The following is a 19,907-nucleotide window of genomic DNA, read 5'->3' on the forward strand; positions in this document are numbered from 1 at the left end:
ATTCTCTCCTTTTTTTTTTTCATCATATTCTCTTCTCTTTTTAACCATTAAGTCAAAATTTTGATAGTTTAGATTTAATTTTCAATAAAATTATTATTGAAATGTTAAATAAAAAGAAAATAAGAAATATTAAAATTTATACTGCTAAAATTTAAAAAGAACTTCGGTAGAAATTAACTTGACAATATTTTTTATCTACATTAATAAAAAAAATAGTTAACTTTTATTTAAGTGTTGGCTAGACGCTCAACATTTAAAAAATTTGATGGATTAATTACTTTTGCATCAATTTTAATAATATTATAATTATTTTTACTTTTTTTCTCATTTTAAGCTATTGGATATTCTTGAGCGACGACTTCATGGATATTTTTATCCCTTTTTTAATCCATATCAACATGTGGCAAATATAGTCAATATTTAACACTAGAAACTAACAATATTAAGGTAAAGTTAACGGTCTGATCACTTTTACACTAACTTTAATAATATTATAAGTATTTTTGCACTTTTTTCATGTTGATATTGATAGTAGATATTGAATTTTCATATTGATTTCTATATTGATTCAGATATTTACTTATTGAAGGCTTTAAGCTGTAGCATATGATCAAAGTGGTGAGTGATCATTAGTATTGTCATATCACCAAGGTAACTTGCATGACCTTTATTCATTGTATTTATGTGTTTTTATAATGCATTTAGCATCTCTAGCTAGCTTTATTTATAGAAGTTGAGTGTTGGCAATTCATATATTTAATTTTCTTATTACTTTTTTCTACCACTTACTCTTACTGGACTTGTTCTTACAAAAGTGGTTAAAGGGTGTTGATAATGCTGATGAATTTGAATTCAAAGCTATAGGAGAAAACCATAGCAAATTAAGTTATTAATGTTGTATATTGAGAGGATTGGGGTTAACGGGAATAAGTGTTAATCCTACCAACTAATGTTATGATCTATACTTTAAGTTCGTCATTTTTAATTACTTTAATTATCTAAATTAAACATATACAGACTTTTATTATTTGTGTAAAATGTTCAAGTGAGAAAAGAAAGTTAAAATGCTTCGAAGATAAATTAAGAGAGAAGACTTCAAGTTATAGCATTACATCAAAATGATCATAGCATATAATCAGGGTGTAAGTTTTTATATCTTTCATGTTCCCCCACTTTATCACATATGGAGTAGTTTTTAAGTATCAGGGGTTGGTTTTATGATATATATATATATATTTTTGCATGTTTGATGATTTCATCTCACCTTTTTTTTTTTTATCAAGAATATTTATTCAATAAAGCTTATGGTCTTGAAATTAATATTATTTTTAATCTACTATTTTAGAGGCTAGTAGAGTAGCTGTTAAAATCATGATCTCATTATTTGTTTTCGATGAGGATGATTTTATATGCCTATGGGAAGAGCAGCATTGCAACTCGGCCCTTCAGTTAATAATTTTGAATAAGAAATTAAAGTATATGATGCAATTGTGAATATTGATCCATCATCCTTCATTAATTTTTTTTTTGTGACAAATATAATGCATTATAAAAAAGATATTTATTTCATAGCGATTTATTTGATTTCAAGTCAAATTTAACCGTGGCTTTGTTTGGGGATTATTATATTGCTTTTTTTTTTTAATGAAGATTTTCCTTGGATATTTTATTTGCAGGTACAATCTTATCATAAAGCACAGATAAATTGTGTTCCCAACTTTTTGATGCTCCCAACTAATTTTAATTATTTTATTTTATTTCAATTCAAGTCAATCTTAATTGTGCCATTATTAAAAGGGTTCAGTTACTACATTTTCCTTGGAGATTTTCTCTCCTTGGTTATTTGATTTACACACCCATAATCTCATCATACATTGAAAATAAATTATGCTCCTCAAAAATGATAATTTGGGTTGAGTTAGATGAGTTGGATTTGGTATGTCTTATGTAACACAATAATAAGTATTTAATTTAATCGAATGGTTATTGAAGATTTTATCATATAATATTCATAAAGTACTGGACTCAAATTTTTAGATATTTAAGAATACTTGCTTTGATGATAATTGCTAAGAAGCTCACTTAAAAATAAAATAATATAAGAGATAAAAAATGAAGATTTTGTACTGTGAACATTAAATAAAAATTTTATCTTTATTATATGCTTTGACATAATCAAGAAATTAAAATGTTACAATTAATTTTAAATAAATATATGAAAATTTATACGGGAGAATATATTGACCCTATCAATTAGAGTTGGTAAGTCTGAAAAGTTTTAGGGATAAGATTGAGAGTTAAGAAAATTCACTTTAAAGTGCTTTTAAAAATACTTCTAAATGAAGTTGTAATGTTATAATAATTGTTTGTTTTGAATATTTTTTAAAATATTAAAGAAAAATAAATACAAGAGGTCACTTCACATGCTTTCATTTTTATTCTTTAAATGATTGGTTTCATTTTAATAAGGATAAATAAAAAAAATTCATTATAGTGTTATTTTACTTGAAAAAAATTAATTTTTAAGATAAAAATTGAATTTAATTCATAAAAAGAAAAAAATAAATTAATATAAATTAATTTGTAAATAAAACTATATATAAATATTTTCGTGAATGTATTACATTATTTTAATTTTGAAGTATGTATACTTATTAAAAATAAAAGTAGAAACTCAATAAATTTAAAATCAAAATTAATGGAGCTTAAATTTTTTTATTTCAATAAAATATCTTGTAAGTAATTTATAAATAAAATAAGAGGGAGTAATTGAATTACTTCACATTTAATTCAAAAATAAATAGTACATGGTAATTTATAGTCTCGTTGCATTAAATGCACTATAAGCATTTATTATACAATACCACCACACTAGTATAGACAAAATCAATGGCGTACGCGAAGGCTAATATTAGTGTGATGCAAATCCTAACCCAAATAATCTCTTAAAAAATTTTAGGGTTATGCTTAGGAAATTTGATTTTTTTTGTCACTCAACATAAAAATATTGGCCGAGATATATAACACATATTAAATATTAATTAAAACTTAGTTCATTTTGTACCAAAGACTACATATATATTTGAGTACATTGTTATAGATATTTTCTTAAAAAATTAAGAAGATTCAAATTTTTATATTTCTATTATTTTAAATATCTAAATATCTTAAAATAATCTTGAAAATATGTTTTAATCTTGATTTTAAAATTTTAAGACCAACATTTTTTTCTTAAAAAAATTAGGATAACACAAAATTTTACTTGAGATGGGACGGAACATCCCAACATTGAAAGAGGGAGCTTGCCCTTGATTAATGACAATGTATAAATTTCAGTGTCCTACATGACATTAAACTAAAATGTATGGATGGCATGAATTATGAAGCACACGGAACATGGTCAATTTAGTTGATAAAAAAACTTATTAATTGGTAAGATGAGTTAACAAAAATTATATCCATTGCGAAACAAATTGAAAATATCTAGAGTTTTTTAACTATATCTTCAAATTTAACTATAATCATTTTTTTATGGGATTTTCCTATCCTATCTCAATTCCAAATAGGAGGGATGAGATATGAGAAAAAAATTTTAGTCCTTCTATTTTTTCATGATTGGACATAAGATAAGGTCATCATAATTCTATCCCGTAAACACCCCTACCATCCACACCATTATTTATATCAAGCAAGTACTATGCTTAATATTAGACTCTAATTTAAAAGAAAAAAATAATCATGAGAGATATATTTTAATATGTTTATATGCCGTGTTGTACATAGATTAGATGATAATAAATAATAATCAACAAGTTTTTTTTAATGGTTATATGATTGGGCCAAATTCAAGTATTATTAGATTTAATTGAGGATAATTCTTATGAACACATCTTTTGCATTCACGCAAACTGAAATTTTAAACCTCGTATTTAAGCAACTATATAAGCCATTTTACTAACTAATGTTTGTTGGTGATAATTAATAAGTTTTAATGTCCTAATCATATAATATATTTGTATAGAATTTACAATTTAATGATTATTCATATATAAAAATATTGTACAATATTTTATCTTTTATTTGATATGAATTTGTATAAAAATAAAGGATATCCCGTGCACGGCGTACTGCTAGCTTTTTAAGAAGCGTGGAGCTCACATGTGGCATTTCAATGAATTTGAATTGACACAGGAAGTATGAGCAACCCGGCTAATACGACGAGTCATCCAACAACAACTCAAGCTTGGACACCTAATTATGGGGAACCCACACTTGGAAAAGTCGGGTGTGAAAAGAAATATCTCATTGTCAACTTCAACCAAAAACAAAAATATACCATTACTTTAGTTTCTTTAATTCTCACGACTCACACCAGACTTGGAAAATTGACTCTCGTGGATGTCCAGAGAATATGCTGCTCTGTATGATTCATATCAATTATTATTGTGGGATTTCATGGTTGATGTAAACATTTCATCTGAAAGACCTCAACAAGTCCATTCACTTGCAAAAACAGCAGAATTAGTTATTAATTATTGTCCTCTTCACCAGTTAAAAGCCAGTTCATGTATTACTCTTTTCACCAAGGGTGAGAAACCGCAATCTTTTGTTGTCAAACCTAACGTTCGTATTCTACTTGCCATTTATCTCCTAAATTTCCGCTTCCCATGTCTTTACCCTCTACGTTTCATTTCACCGAAAAACCCAAAAAGTTGAACAGTTCTTGTTCTAACTTTGAATTAATCTTCTTTTGCGTTATTTTCCCCACCCTGCTCATCTTGTCCTGGCATGTTCCTGTTTCTGAGAAACCAACGATTTTCCTTCGGTTTCTCCGTCGGCACAGAAAATTCTCTCATTGGGCTGTTTTCTGACACCAATCAACACAAAACTTCCTTCCTTGCAAAACCCAATTGATTTTGTCCAAAAATGGGGTCTCTGCTGTGCCTGCTGTTCGTCCTATCTCCATTGTTGTACAGTGTTGCTTCAGTTGCTGCTGCTTGCTCTGATGGAACTTGCAGGGTTTGTATCTTCCACCCCTTTCCCAATCAAATTTCTCTCCTCTCTAACTTTGTCCATGTTTCAGTGGTTTAAATTTGAACTCTTTCATTAGCTTCTTGATGACTGTTCTTCTGATCGAGATTGTGGTTCGGGGCTGTACTGTTTCTCCTGCCCTCTTGGATTCTCGGGTTCTAGGTGTGTAAGATCAGGTATTACAGACCAGTTCAAGCTCATTGTAAGTACGATGCTATCTCCCTCTGCATATGTATCCCTATCCTTTTGCACAATGCTGCAAGTTTATTCTGTTATGTTTTCTTCGAAGAACTATGGCCCATGTATGATCATCCAATGCAGAATGCAGCATGGGTCCACTTAACAGTAGATTTTTGTAAATACATACATCTTTCTTTACAATATATTTTTAGTCTCAATACTGTATCACTATTAATTAATTTTGCTTTATTATCTACCTTTTTATTTATTTATTTTGTCAACATAGGTTATATATATTCAGGGTATCAAGCCCTTTATTTTAACTAATGGTCAGGTCGGAGAAATTTTGTCTAATTTTCTCAAAGGGATGAGATTTTAAGATAACAAGGACATTAAAGAGTGTAGCAGAGAGACACCCTAAGTCCTAGTTATATAGTAAAAGTTAACAAAATACTGATAAAAAGCAGCCTGTAGGAAGTCTGAACAAATTTATCATATATTTTACAAGTTTAACTCTATTAAAAATTTCTGCAATTTCTAAAATCTGACCAATATAGAAGAATTTAAAGGCAGATTATCTTAATTTATGTCTTTTTTCCCCTTTTGGGCGGCAACAGAATAATTCTCTGCCATTCAACAAATATGCATTTTTGACAACACACAACGCTTTTGCCATTGATGGAGAGCCGTCTCACACAGGAGTTTCTCGCTTAACCGTCACTAACCAAGAAGACACTATCACCCAGCAGCTAAATGTATGATATTCAACCACCAACCTTTAGTTTCTGCTCTCATTTCTCCTTCTAAGTTCTAAGTCATTTGTTTAATCTGTTTCACCTTTCTTTTCTCTCTCAAAATGATTCATTTGAAGAACGGAGTTCGAGCATTAATGCTAGATACATACGATTTTCAAGGAGACGTGTGGTTGTGCCATTCATTCGGAGGACAGTGCCATGATTATACAGCTTTTGTACGTAAGCACACGTTTGTTTTGGTTTCATGGTTTAACACGGAAAAATGCTGACTCGGTAGGGTAATCTGATGAATGAACAAGTAGGAACCTGCTCTTGATACCCTGAAAGAGATTGAGGCGTTTCTATTGGCAAACCCATCAGAGATTGTGACTCTGATCTTGGAAGACTACGTTCAAGCTCCTAAAGGCTTAACAAAGGTCTTCACTGATGCTGGTCTCATGAAGTACTGGTTTCCTCTCTCAAGCATGCCTAAGAATGGTCAAGACTGGCCTCTCGTCAGTGATATGGTTTCCAAAAACCAGAGATTGCTTGTGTTCACTTCTGTCAGATCTAAAGAACAAAGTGAAGGCATTGCTTACCAGTGGAACTACATGGTTGAGAACCAGTGTAAGAGCCATATCTTCCTTCAATTCTCTACACTTCTCTGTACCAAAGCATTCAACTATTTGGGGCCTTGTTTTCTGCAGATGGTGATGGTGGCATGAAAGCAGGAAGTTGTCCAAACAGGGCAGAGTCATCTGCTCTTGATGACAAAACCAAAACTTTAGTGTTGGTGAACTATTTTCGATCCACACCGATCAAGCCCATCACGTGTAAAGATAATTCTGGAGATCTCATTAACATGCTAAGTACTTGTTATGGTGCTGCTGCCAGCCGGTGGGCTAACTTTGTTGCTGTTGATTACTACAAGGTAGAGTCTTTTGCTATACTCTTCTCTTCCCCTTGTAGTGTTTTCTTCTAAAGCTTTCACTTTTGGTGTCATCTACTGTTAATCAAGCTGATATGATTCTGATCTGCACAGAGGAGTGAAGGAGGAGGATCATTTCAAGCTGTGGACACTCTTAATGGGAAGCTCTTGTGTGGGTGTGACGATGTCAATGCATGTGTGGTAAAGCATTCAACTTCAACTTGTATGTTTTGTCTAAGAAGAGAATGTTTAAGTTCAACTGTTTAATCATGAAACCTGATTCTGGTAATTTCAGCCTGGGTCAACTTCACAAGCTTGCTCATCAGTACCGCATTAAGTTGAGCGACAAGTGCAAGAAGGTTTCGGACATGTTTGAGGCATTGGATTCTTGTTAATCTTCATTTGTTTTAAACCATTATTGCTTGTGTTGTTCAAGCTTGGGATACAATTATGCAGATTCCGTTATTACTTATTATTCAGCAACAATGTTTGTACGTTTAACCAAAGTAAAGAGAAATTAAGGAATGAAAATGAAACAGTATGTTGTTTTAATTTCTAGAGTTAAGATGTGCAGTGCACTCAACATTTACCGGAATCTAAGCACTTCTTTGTTCGTTCCACGGTTCTTTTCAATTGCAAGATCTTTTAGTGCGATGCTACCCTAAAACACTCTTTCCAATGTATTGGAAAGCACTTGAATGCAAATAAAAAGTTATTTATGCCTTTAATACATTGGAAAGTATGTTTGGGTTTGGTTTCATGTTACAAACTCTTAGAAAAGGAGAGATTTAATATATATATATATATATATATGTATATGTACATGTATATAAGACTCATCAAATTTTTATTTCTTTCTCTACACGAAGATGTCCTCTCAACTGATATTTTCTATTGAAATAAAAAACAATAAAACCAAATTTATAGAGAAAAAAAATGAAGTTTGAATCATCTTAACTCAGATAATTTACTCTTTATAATTAAAATTTTTCTTTTTTGTTATTTAAGATATCTTCACAATCGAAAGCTGTGAAATTAATATCTCAAAAAACCTTATAATTGAATTTTAAAGTGCTTAAATAATGGAAAGTGTTAATAATTAATATATATTAATTTGTGTATTATTTTAATTGAGATCATTTTTATTAAATTTTAATTAAGATCATCATTATAAGTGGAGCGAGAAATGAACAGAGATTTCAATTAAGATAATTCCCATTGAAAATATTACAGTAACAAACTATTGCTTTACCATAATCATATAAACAAAAACGCACAGAAGCTAGATTTTAAATGATTCAAAGACCAATTGAATTTTTGTCCAAAAAAAGGACTAATTTATTTGTTTTATAAACGAAGAGAATAAAAAACGCTCGCCCAAAATGTGTAAAGCATTGGATGGAAGAAAGGAGAACAATCATTAGTTACAGAATGAAAGGCACATCATTTCACAGAAATAGAAGTCTACTCTATATATGGCTTCTGCACTCTAACCGACCTTTGGCAGAAACAGAATTTCGGTTATGAGTGTCGGGTCTTCGCTGCGAAACGATGTCGTTTACGTTTGAGATTGGAGGTTCAATCTATCTCATTTTTCCAAAGTCTAAAATTCCAACTTCAGTGTTCGAGCTTGATCCTCCTCCACCACCTCGGCAGCTCCCTTCCAAAATCAAAGCGTTCATTCTCTCTCTCACTTACTGCTTGGGTCACCCTGTTCGCCTAGTATCTTTTTCTTCTCGATCCTTGGCTTTACGAGGGTTTAGGCAAAACCTGACCCAAACCCTAAATCATTCCTTTTTCTTCCTCATTTTTTTTCGTAACAGCATGTTTACTCTGTACTGTCTGTCTCGTCAATCCTTTCTGAACGCTTTTTAGTCTCTCAACTCGAGTCTTTTATGCAAGAGATCGAATCAACACTTGCAAATAACTGGTAAGCCCGAAACTGTTTTTCAATTAAATTTTCCTCCCTCGAATCAAGACTTTGCTTCTTTGGCATTCTAACTGAGACCAGCTAGGGTTTGGGCTCGTTCTTTATTATCATCATTTTTTTTTGGGTATTTTGATTAGTAGTTTAGTGGGCTTTCCGAAGCGATAAAGCTGAGGAGTTTCGCTTGAGTAATGGATGGAAGTTTATTTTTATTTTTTTAATCCGTATTGGTGGGAAAAATGGATCCCGATGAACAGTCAAATCTTTGCTTTTAGCTGAACTCTGTTAGTTACTCTTTTCTCTCCTTTTTTCTATCATGGAATGGATAATCTGAAATTTAACCATTTTCTTTACTTTCTCAGCGATGGCTATGATTGAGTGGCCGAATGAATCCTAATGATTTGACCCTTGAGATTTCTGGAGTGAAGAATGGTGCTTTTGGGCGTTTATACCATGTTCAAGTGATGTGAAGTGCTGAATATGGGCGATGGTGCTGGGGAGACTGGAAGACAGCTTGAACAACCAAACACGCGGAGAAAATTGGGCGGTGATGACTTTGCTCAAGCAATTGCAAAAGTTGCGGTAGCGCAAGTATGTGAGAGTGAGGGTTTTCATACTATTCAACAGTCATCTCTTGAATCACTATCTGACATTGCAGTTCGGTATATTCAGAACATAGGGAAAACTGCACGTTACCATGCTAATCTTGCAGGTAGAACTGAATGCAATGTTTTTGATGTCATGCAAGGGTTGGAAGACATTGGATCGGCACAGGGGTTCTTAGGTGCCTCCGATATAGATCATTGTGTCGGAAGTTCAGGCATTGTTCGAGACATTATTCAGTTTGTGACTGAAACCGAGCCAATTCCATTTACCTATGCTGTCCCACAGTTTCCAGTTGTGAAAGAACGGGCCCTGACTCCAAGCTTTTCACAAATGGGTGAAGAGCCTCCTGGCGAGCATATACCTGGTTGGTTGCCTGTTTTCCCTGACCCCCAAACATATTCTTGTTCTCCTACAAGGAATAAGAGAGGGACAGAATCTGATGTTGCCAGAATTGACCTGGAAAGAAAGCATGGCAAGGGGGAGCAGTATTTGTTCAATTTGCAGCCACAGATGGTGCCGAATGTGGTTGAAAAGTCTACATTGATTGATACAGCTAATGAAAAGGCCAAAAAAGTAGCAGGGGAAAGCAACCCATTCTTTGCTGCACCTCTGCAGTTTGGGGAGAAGGAAGTGGCTTCTGTGACCCCTCCTGCAAGGCTCTTCAATGACGTAACTGCAGCAAACCCTGTTGTGGAAGATTATGTTGAAGGCAAATCTATTTCGGTGCTGGACACATTTGCTCCAGCAATTGAAGCAATGAAAAGCCCGCAGTGTGATTTTGAGGAAGAACAGAGTAAGCTTCTTTTAAACAGGAGGCCTACTGTGCAATTTAAGATTGGAATAAAAAAGAATTTTGTAGGTAGGTTGGTAGATTTGGGTCCACAAAATGAAAAAGATAAGAATACTCTGCCATGGTTTGTAATGGAAGATGAGAAGGATGATAAGAAAAGGAGGGCCGAGAAAATTCTGAGGGAATCTTTAGAAAATCCAGATGAGCTTGTTCAGTTGTAATATATGTTGCTTTTAGTGAACTTGTACACTTGTTCAGGAGACTGTCAGGATAGCTAGTTGCCTAGTTCTGGGATAGTGCATTCTAGGCCCTTGTCTGCTTTTGGGGATTATAGGATGGGTGTTACTATTTTGCAGAGACATGTTCCCACTTTAACAATCTTTGAGGTATGTGCTTGTCAATTGTTTGGCAAATCAAATGATGATTCTTTTCATTGAAATTTGTTCTCATTCTTTCAGATCTTGTACTGAACAACATTTAAAAGCATCCCTACTTCTGACTTGTAGCTGTTGCCCTGAAACTGTGCGCCACAAAAACCATCTCATAAAAAAGTAGTTGAGTTCACTTGTATCATTTAAATTCTTCTTCACCTTGTTTATAAATACTTGAAATAACTGTTCTACAAGACTTGTTTTACCACATCGATATTTTAGTGGAGGCCTAGCTGCATATCATGTACATGCTACCTATGGCATGTCTTGTCACAGCCTACATTCCGTTATTTTGGTATCCAAACCACCTCAAATTTCCTCATATTGTAATAAAATATGTGCTGAAGATGACTTCAAATAATAAGCTTGGCAATATGCTTTGTCTTTTGCTGCTGGTCGTTGTTGTGAAGTCTACACACACAATAGCTTCCTTATTACAGAGTTGTTGCTTAACATTTAAACTACAAATAAATATAGACAAGTATTTGTGAGTTTAGTTCCTACTTCTTTTCTTGTCTATATAGGGAGTTGACCTAACTCTTTATTGTTATCTTGACATAATATAATCATTGCAACATATGTGGAGTTATTGTTGTTGTCTATTAAGCTTAAGTGGAGACAAGGAGCATTAGGAACCAGTATATGACATGATATGACAATTTGCAATATAAAATGGTCCTTTAAAAAAATAAAGGAACTAGTGATTATGCAGATAAACTCTTCTTTTAAAGGTTGCAAGTAATATTTAGATGTGTATGTTCATGCATGCCTGTATGTTTTTACTTGTTTTTGTATGCATATATAAATTTCCTCTCGCTATCATCAAAATTAATTCCCCATGGTTTCAGTTATACATATTTCAGTAGCAAACGGCTGAGTTCACGTGATTATAAGTTAGTTAATACTAATAATTATAATTATTTAAGATTTTCATTTTAGGATTCTCATCTATGACCAAATAGTCTGTCCCTCCGCTTCCCTTTTTTTTAATTAAATAATCAGTATTTTAAATATGTTTATTGTACAGTGTGGCTCTGAGGTGGGTTATCTTTTCTCAGTGCTGGAAGTGTCCATCCTGGATTCATGATGTGATTAGGACTTTTATCATCATATCTTTCAGTACAACCTTTTCTTGTTGAATAGCCTTCTAATTACTTAGGTGTTACTCTGTTTTCTAAATTAGCATGAGATAGATGGATGACATATGGTATTGAGTACGAAATGAGATTTAAGTAGTTATGCCCTCCCCCCTCCCCTTCCTTTCTTTCCTTGAATGCCCTAGAGAAAAATACCTAGAGTGAAAAAGGATACAAGTTGACTGGTGTTTTAATGTATGAGATGTCTTGTACTCTGTTCTTTTAAAAGGGGGGTTAATTATATTTCTTAAATCTCAGGTTTCTTCTATAGACCATTGCGTGTGTGTGAAGATGCTTTGTCATTTTTGAACTCTAATGTCTTCTTGGAGGCAGGATGTGTGTGTTTTTGAGTATATGTTCAACATCCTATGTTATGGATGAGCATCTGTGTACCAGGGCACAATATTCTGTTTACTGTATGAAAAGAACACAGTTGATGGTGAACGCAATTACTTGTTCTTGTTCTTGATGGGTGTTGAGATATTTCCGGAATCTTAGCAGGCTTAGATCAGGCACTGAGTATATGAATTATCTTCCCATGTCATGCAATTATGTGAATATGGTTGTTGGCAGGATGCCAGTTGAGAGGAAACAGATAGGGTGAGTATTAATGCACTGTAGCTGCACTACCATTGAGAACAGATTGCTCTGCAGTCCTGAAAGCCAGACAGATGTACTTGTTCCGTGGCTGACTCTGATAAATTGAAGACATATAGAATAGAACTTGCAAAGCTCAGCACACTGACTACTGATATATACATTTATATGCATTTCTACATGTATTTTATCAACAAGGGAATATAAACACATGTAGAATGAAGAGGTTACTTAGGCACCAATTGTTCTGCATGAATTCATAGGAAACGAGGGTTATAATGTCAGTCAAGTATTATGTATTGCTGAAAAAGGAAGATAAATGAAGACCATATTTCTTGTAAAACCGCTTAGCCATCATTCCTACTTGGGAAACAGCAGTTGTCTGCAATGTTTGCCAGGATGATTTGCTACTTCACCTCTCACAACTTCATTTATCAAATCTTTAAAGATCAACCGTTCAATGTCTAACACTAAATTTGGGATCTCACTGTGGCACTTTGTCCAAATTGTGGGTTGATGCATCAAATCTCCCCACAAGAGGCTTGTCGAATTCGCATCCTCCTTCGCCAGGCTGGCATTCTTTTGGTGACGCAACTTGTCAAATTCTGAGCAAATTTCGCATAGAAGCTGCTGTCCTCTCAGTCTTCTACCCACCAACTCATGTGGAAGAAACCACTGACTAGGGGAATTCTCAACTATCAGTTTTTGAACTAATATATCATAAACAACATCAAATATGAGTTTTCTTTGCATTTGCTCATCCGTCTTGGCATTGTCTTCAATGTTACAAAGCCTCTTCTTTGTCTTGATTTGTTCTAGTGCGAAGAACAACTTTGTGCCATTCAGGTGGGGTGATGAATGAAGTGTCTGGCTAGAGCCTGGGCCTCTGAGAAGACCTGATGCAAACAGTATTTCAGATATGTATTTATGATCAGGATCTTTACTGTCGCTGAGTGTTTCAATGAAATTGATGGCTTTATCGTGTGGGCAATCTGTTTCTTGAAGTTTTTGAACCAAATACTGAGTGTTTAAGTCTCCATCACTGGCCCAATTGCTGAAGTTGTATTTTGTGGTGCTGGTAAGTTCTGTTGAGTTCTCCTTTTCATCGTCAGCATTTTGAGCTTCATCTGTAGTAATAAATTTGACGAGAATCAACATGAGAGTCAATCCTTTCTTGGATGGTTTTTTGAAGGTCACTCAAAAAGAGTTATGGGTGTAGTGACTATTGGGCTCAGAAGAATTTAAGATTTAGAAATTTAGAAATGAAATGTGCAATACCTGAATCTTTTGAGATGGCTGATTTCTTTTTTATTGGAGATGGTGTGTCGTCTCTATAGAATGCAGCATCAAGGACTGAGATGGGACTTGGTTGTTCTGTGATAACTGTTATTTCAGACAGAGAGCTTTCGTTGCTCAACCCTTTTGCTGCTTTCTGCTTAATGAAATAATATTAAGTACAAGTAATTTCATTTGAATGCATAAAATTGAATTTTTAGAGAGAGAACTTACATTGTAATTCAGCTCATTCAGTAGGAAGGAGGTTCTACTGGTCTCTGATTGATCAGTGTGAATGACTCTAATGTTGCTATGATTGACCAGCCTTTTGTTTGTGTAAGAATCTGGAGATATTGCATCAACATTATCCTTGAAATCCTTTCTAGGACAGATGGTCTTACTGAAGTGTTCATTTGCTTCATGCAAAGTTGAGAATTTTGGTCTTGGTGTTGTCCTTGGGGAGGATAATTCTAGAGGGCGCCTGTTGTTTTGTCTTCTGTCACTGCTGCAACTTGATGGTGTTGGCAGGGAACGCCTCTCCCAACCAAACTTCTTGTGCAGTCTTGGGCTGTCAGTCTCTGTTTTATTACCAGAGCTGATGTTTTCTCCATTGAGGTGTCGAGGAATTCTTGAGGCTTCCATCAATTTTGAGGTTGTTATCTTATCACTCCTGTTGGCTGAATGAGGGGGTTGACTTGAAGGATCATTAAGATGTCTGATTGTTGGAGTAATATATTTATCTTTTTGCCTGTCAACCAATCTTCTGCTTGTGGGATTACAAGGTGGAAACTCGCTGGGGCCAGGTTTACCTTGAATTGACATATCTGGTGATGCTGAAATTCTTTTAACTCTTGCTGGTTTCATGATGATAATTGGCAATTTACTCTCGTGGGGTGAATTTGACCTGTCAGTTGAGATAGATTTTGGGTCCTTTCGTCGGTTTCTTGGGCTTTGTGCTTTTGAGCTTTCACTGAGACTGCTTGTGCTAATGTTGTCAGATGGACAATCTGAAGCCTGATCTCTTGTAATACCTAATGAATGGTTATATCTCTGCATGGCTTCAAGAATCTGTTTGAGGGCTCTGAGATCCTTTCCTGACTTTTTAAACTCGAGCTCAGCCAACCTTTTCTCAATCTCTGCATATACAGAGTGGGAGGAACTTGTGGCCTTTATTGCAGATTCCGTATCATCAGAATCTGGAAATTGGGAGCTTTGGCTTGCATCAGTTTGCCTCCAGGGAGTGGGGTCTTGCGAGAATTGCAAATATGACATGCCATTCATGGTTGAACCAGTCCTTCCATGCTGGAGCGAGGGGGACCCCTTGCATTTTCTGGGGGATCCATAACTTTGGTGACGGTAGCGTTCATCACTTGTGCTAGCTCTTGACAGGGGCTCCTTTTTACTGGCAGTATAGCTTGAAGTCTCCATAGTCTCACCAGTCTGTGTGCAGTCTGGGAAGGAATCCAGTCCCATTAACTTTGCTACAACGCTGGATTGTCTTCGCGAGGTGTCCAGCTCTTGCTGCTGATTAATCGATGTGCTGCAGCTTTCATACCCTCTCTGTGGACCCTTCAGAAGATTGCGAGATCTTGTGCCTTCATTCAAACTTTTAATGGATCCTGCTCTGCTGTCCAAGGAAAGCCTTGGGAGTTCCTTGTGTCTCGCTGTTGATTTGAATGTATCTTGTGTAATCCTTTCGTCATAAGAAAGTCGTGGTGAATCCCATGGAGCTTTTTGGGACTTTGGAAGAATGTGCAAGGGTTCTTTGGCAACCATAACTCCTGCATTCACAGATTTGGAGGTCTGAAAAGGTTCAGGCCTGGGGGAGTCTATGTATTTCAAGGTATGACCTCCCTTCTTGCCCTCTTTAGCCACAGTTTTCACTGTCAGCCCCTGAGCTTCTCTACGCTTTGAGTCTTTGGCATTAGCTCGCAAATCATGAGATTGATGGCCTAGGGTTTCTAGTCGCTTCGGTGCTGCTCTTGGAGTGGGGATTTCTGGAATTTTTATCCGAGGGATTGATGGTGTTTCTACCTGAACTGTTCTGCTAAACTCAACGGATGACATGCTAGACGAACAAGACGACGTAGACACAGAACTGGTTGATGATTCCGTGGATAATTGTTGCTTCTCTCTGGCAGCCTTGAGACTTTTTGCCTGCAGTCATGCGAACGAGTTCTTAAATTGTTCTGCCACACTTCTCTAAAGAATTTTAAAAATAAAATAAAATAAAACACTGTTATCTTACCTTTGCTTTCGGCATAGTAGTGCTAAACTCTCTGATTTGATCATTGCTTCCACCTAATCATGGGAGGGACATTCTGGGTTTTAATTTAATATCATAAACCTCATAAAATTTTGACCTTGTCTTTCCCATAAGCCTTTTGTAAATTATCTTTCAGTGTGTGTGTATGTTATATTTACCCAGCAAGGCACAAATTTGATAACAAGACTCTCTCTCAGGTGAAATGTGAAAGGTGCAATGATGTTATGGCACAGAGAATCCTGACTTCTTAGAAAATAACAGAATTCATTCTCCCCCCCCCCCCCCCAACCCAACAAAATCAATCCAGTTTTGACACGTATACATACATACTAACAATGCATACTTATATCATCTTTAACAACAAAAAGATCTGAATATAGGTTTATAGAACCTTGTGCCGCATAAATTATTGGCTGAGAATTCCTAGCCGTTCCGTACCCGAGGTTTCATATTCTTATGATTCAGATCCAATGAAAGACATGTACTATGTGGATGGAGCAGGAAGAATGACACATAAATCACTAAAAAGTAATGGATTAACGATAATTAGGTCTTAAAAGAATAAATTAATAATAGTAAAATTAATTACAATTAAAAATAAATTGTAAATATAAATTTAAATAAATATAACTTGTGATTGAGATTTTTATTTTTATCTTTTGAATTCATGTTTTTTTTTTTAAAAATAAATCTAATTATTATTAATTTAATCTTTGGGAAATTGTAATGTCTGTCACTTTCTGACTGTAAACTTGACCGATGGCATTTATGGCAAGTCAGGGTATCTGTCATGTCTGTTTTAAACGAGGAAAACGAAATGACTGGAGCTGAATTACGTCCTAAGAGCTCAGAGACTGTGGGCATCCTCGCCTCTTATTCTGTTGAAGACGACATGGTGTCATTGTGTTTAAAAAATAAAAAATAAAATAAAATTTTAGAATTCTGTAAAAAGAAGAAACTTCTGAAGGAGAACATTTCGGGCATCCTATTGGAAAATTTCCAGACTCTGTTATGAGTCCCATAAAAAGCGCCAAAAGAAATTATCCATGGCATTTGGCAGCCAAATTAAAGACTACGCCACAGAATAATAAGATTATATATATGTGCGCGTACAACCAAAAAAAAAAAAAAGCACTGTAAATTCTGTAGATTACAATTGGAACGCGGAGGGAAAAAAAAAACAAGACTAAAATAAACTTTGCCATGAACAGCCAAAACTACGAAGTTCGACCACAGAAATTAGAACAAACATTGGCATAAAGAATGAGTAATAAAACAGAAGTGCTAGTGAAATTATTAAAATGGAACCAAACACAAACAGGTAAAGCCTTTAGTTGGACATGTAAAGCTAGGTACTAGGCGGGGTTACAGACTGTTACCACCAAAACAAAAGAAAAGTATGCGAGTGGACGCATTTGACTGACATGTGCTGAGGAAAGTGATTTTAACATGCACGTCAAGCCTAGCTTTTTGTGTTCGAGTAACTATTTTCTCCCTTATTATAAGTTAATCATATTCATGTAAATTTAATTAAACCATCAAAATCGCGTTCAGATGAAAATTGCAGAAACTAGGTATAATGTAAAATGTAAAATACCTGCGAGGAAACGGTGACGGTCAAAGAGCTGAAACAATCCCGTGATGCACCCAATCTGCTTCTGCAAATCTGCTTTCTCACCCTTCACTGATTTGGATGATCTTCTGGACATATTTACTTCTTCTCTTCAATTTCTTTTATGTTGGATTTTGAAATGTCAGGTTGTTTGGAGAAGAAAAGATTGGATTTTGAAATCAGAAACCATTCGAAGTGGCTAAGACTTGCATAGAATGGAAGGAACAGCACTTGGTTCTGGGGATTTCAATTTGAGTTGGTTTTGTCAGTTACACATGGAAGCATAGGAATATGGAAAATAAATCCCCAGAACAGAAGAGAATGTCCATGAACAGGATTAACAGAGCACGTTCAAACAGAGCGAGAAAGAGGAACAGAACAGAAAATCATATAAATTCAGATGTTGGGTTTTCAGACAACAACAGGAGAGAGAACGTTTCTCTGCAAAAAAAGCAGAAGGAACAAGAAGCAGTGAAAACGAAGCAATCCCCAAATGCTACCTCTATCCACCACCTTCTTCTTCTGATTACAAACTCCCAAACTGCAGAAAAGAAGATTGATAGCCCCAAGAAAAGATGTCTTTTTTTCTTTTTTCTGAGAGCAAGGAATAGTTTTATCTCCTGGTCTGTCAAGTAGAGGGAGCTAGAGGGCGAAGTATAATATATATATATATATATATATGAAAGGAGATGTGTTGAATACTCTATAGAACTAATAATAATAATAATGAGCAGTGACAACCTCCTTAATTACATTACGTAAGAGAGAGGGGAAGAAGTATGGAATTTGGGGGTCAAATCTGAGAGTTCAAGTTGTGAGATGTTAAAAAAACAAAGAAGTGAATAAAATAGAGGGAGAGGGAGAGGGAAAAAGTGGGATAGGTTGTGTGTGAATGTGTGAATCAGATCTGCTAGCTATGGCCATTTCATACCACTTCCCATGTGGACAAAATAACGTGGGTGGGTGGGTGGTCTTGGAAAGTTTCAAGTCTCTCTGTTACCATGTGGAGCCTGTCAGACGAGAGAAGAAAAAAATATAAATATAAAAAAAACGATCATAGACAGATGTGTATTATTCATTGAAACTTTAAAGCCTCCATGCTCTAAAGTAAAAGGTTTATTCCACTATTCACACACTTATCTTCTTGTTTCATTCAACGTACGAACAGCTTTTCAGATTGATTTTATCAGCTACAACATTCATGCTTTTCTCAAGAGAAAACAAAATGTGAAGGTGTCCTAATAGGAGTTCGTAAATTTTGTGCTAGTTTGAGAGTCATGTATTTACTACTTGCTCCCTAAGTAATTAACTGAGGAACATTTTTTGGGAAATTGCTTGAATTATATATTTTTCGTTGATGCAGTACTCTCTCAATCATCTATAAATAATAGAATTCATAAATAACATGATAGTGATGTGCTCTGCTGGTGTAATGTTCTAATAAATCCTCCATCTTGCTGTTTGTGGGGAATTGCTTGCGTGCAGCAGCATGAAAGAACTGTTCCACCCTTTCTCAGAATGTAATTAATAATAAAGCTTAGTAATCAACTATCAGTAAAATGACCATTTATTAATCATTAAATGAGAAACACTACTGGAAGAAGTTAATTAAATATGGCTTAAAAACTGCTGTGTCGTGTTGGATATTTGCTGCTGTCATAGGTGCATTTTAGCGTAAATGTGGTCCAATATGTTGGCAGAAACATCATGCAAAGTGCAGACAGGGACTATGTATGATGAAGATGTTATGTTGTAAATCAAATTGTAGGACATCAATGGTAATGAAAATCTCAGTCCTACGGGAAGTACTTCCTCCCGTTCAAAATCAATTTAGATGTATCGCTAGGTTTAAAAATATAAAACATTTTGGTGTTTTTTATAAGTAATTGAGGGAATTTTTTTAAAAAATGTTCTTAATAAATATTTGAAAAGAATAGGTAATTTTTAATTATATTAATACTGTTTTCTTAAAAGTTTGAAAGTAATTAGTTAAAAATATTTTATTATAATTTTGAATGAACGGAACGAGCATATATTTATGGTTTTGGTGGCCAACTTTTGGTCTGGTGTTGCCACATTGCACATGTTATTTTGTGCCTCATCGCTATCAAATGAGTACTCTCAAACTTGGATTTCACTCACTTTTTCTTGTTCCTGTCAAAGCTGTGACTCGTAGACAGAACAAGATCGAGTAATTAATAAGGAGGACAACGAAAGCCAAAGGAAAATGAAATGACATTACTGTATGAACAGTATCTTGAAAATACGAAGATTTCTGTACTTCCATCCAGCAAATTGTATTATGCATAATCCCCACACAAATAATATAGTTCAATTCTTAGAATCTATGTGAAACATTGATCATGTATCCTTTAGATCAAAAAATATACGATG

At 34.7% G+C, this 19,907-nt stretch overlaps 3 protein-coding genes across 3 annotated transcripts; 2 read left to right on the top strand and 1 right to left on the bottom strand.

The window, feature by feature from the left end:
- Positions 1-4,464: 4,464 nt before the first annotated feature.
- On the top strand, positions 4,465-7,490 carry LOC129306377 (PI-PLC X domain-containing protein At5g67130-like). The gene is made up of 8 exons (XM_054946944.1): positions 4,465-5,019; positions 5,111-5,233; positions 5,829-5,966; positions 6,083-6,181; positions 6,269-6,572; positions 6,653-6,876; positions 6,988-7,074; positions 7,169-7,490. Exons 1-8 carry the CDS (start codon positions 4,927-4,929, stop codon positions 7,208-7,210), a joined length of 1,110 nt encoding a protein of 369 aa, XP_054802919.1. The 5' UTR covers positions 4,465-4,926; the 3' UTR covers positions 7,211-7,490.
- Positions 7,491-8,424: 934 nt separating this feature from the next.
- Positions 8,425-16,029, top strand: LOC129305521 (transcription initiation factor TFIID subunit 8-like). The gene is made up of 5 exons (XM_054945527.1): positions 8,425-8,595; positions 8,697-8,803; positions 9,268-10,582; positions 10,655-10,750; positions 12,022-16,029. The coding sequence occupies exons 1-3, from the start codon at positions 8,425-8,427 to the stop codon at positions 10,415-10,417; spliced, it is 1,428 nt and encodes a 475-aa protein (XP_054801502.1). The 3' UTR covers positions 10,418-10,582; positions 10,655-10,750; positions 12,022-16,029.
- On the bottom strand, positions 12,462-18,156 carry LOC129307100 (protein LONGIFOLIA 1-like). Its single transcript, XM_054947966.1, has 5 exons — positions 17,499-18,156; positions 15,884-15,936; positions 13,870-15,792; positions 13,639-13,792; positions 12,462-13,487 (listed from the first exon to the last, which is right to left on the bottom strand). The coding sequence occupies exons 1-5, from the start codon at positions 17,608-17,610 to the stop codon at positions 12,721-12,723; spliced, it is 3,009 nt and encodes a 1,002-aa protein (XP_054803941.1). The 5' UTR covers positions 17,611-18,156; the 3' UTR covers positions 12,462-12,720.
- Between the last annotated feature and the right edge of the window lie 1,751 nt (positions 18,157-19,907).

This window comes from Prosopis cineraria, unplaced genomic scaffold, assembly GCF_029017545.1.
Source record: "Prosopis cineraria cultivar Desert tree isolate PC_DT_omini unplaced genomic scaffold, ASM2901754v1 PC3, whole genome shotgun sequence".
NCBI classification, from domain to species: Eukaryota; Viridiplantae; Streptophyta; class Magnoliopsida; order Fabales; family Fabaceae; genus Prosopis; species Prosopis cineraria.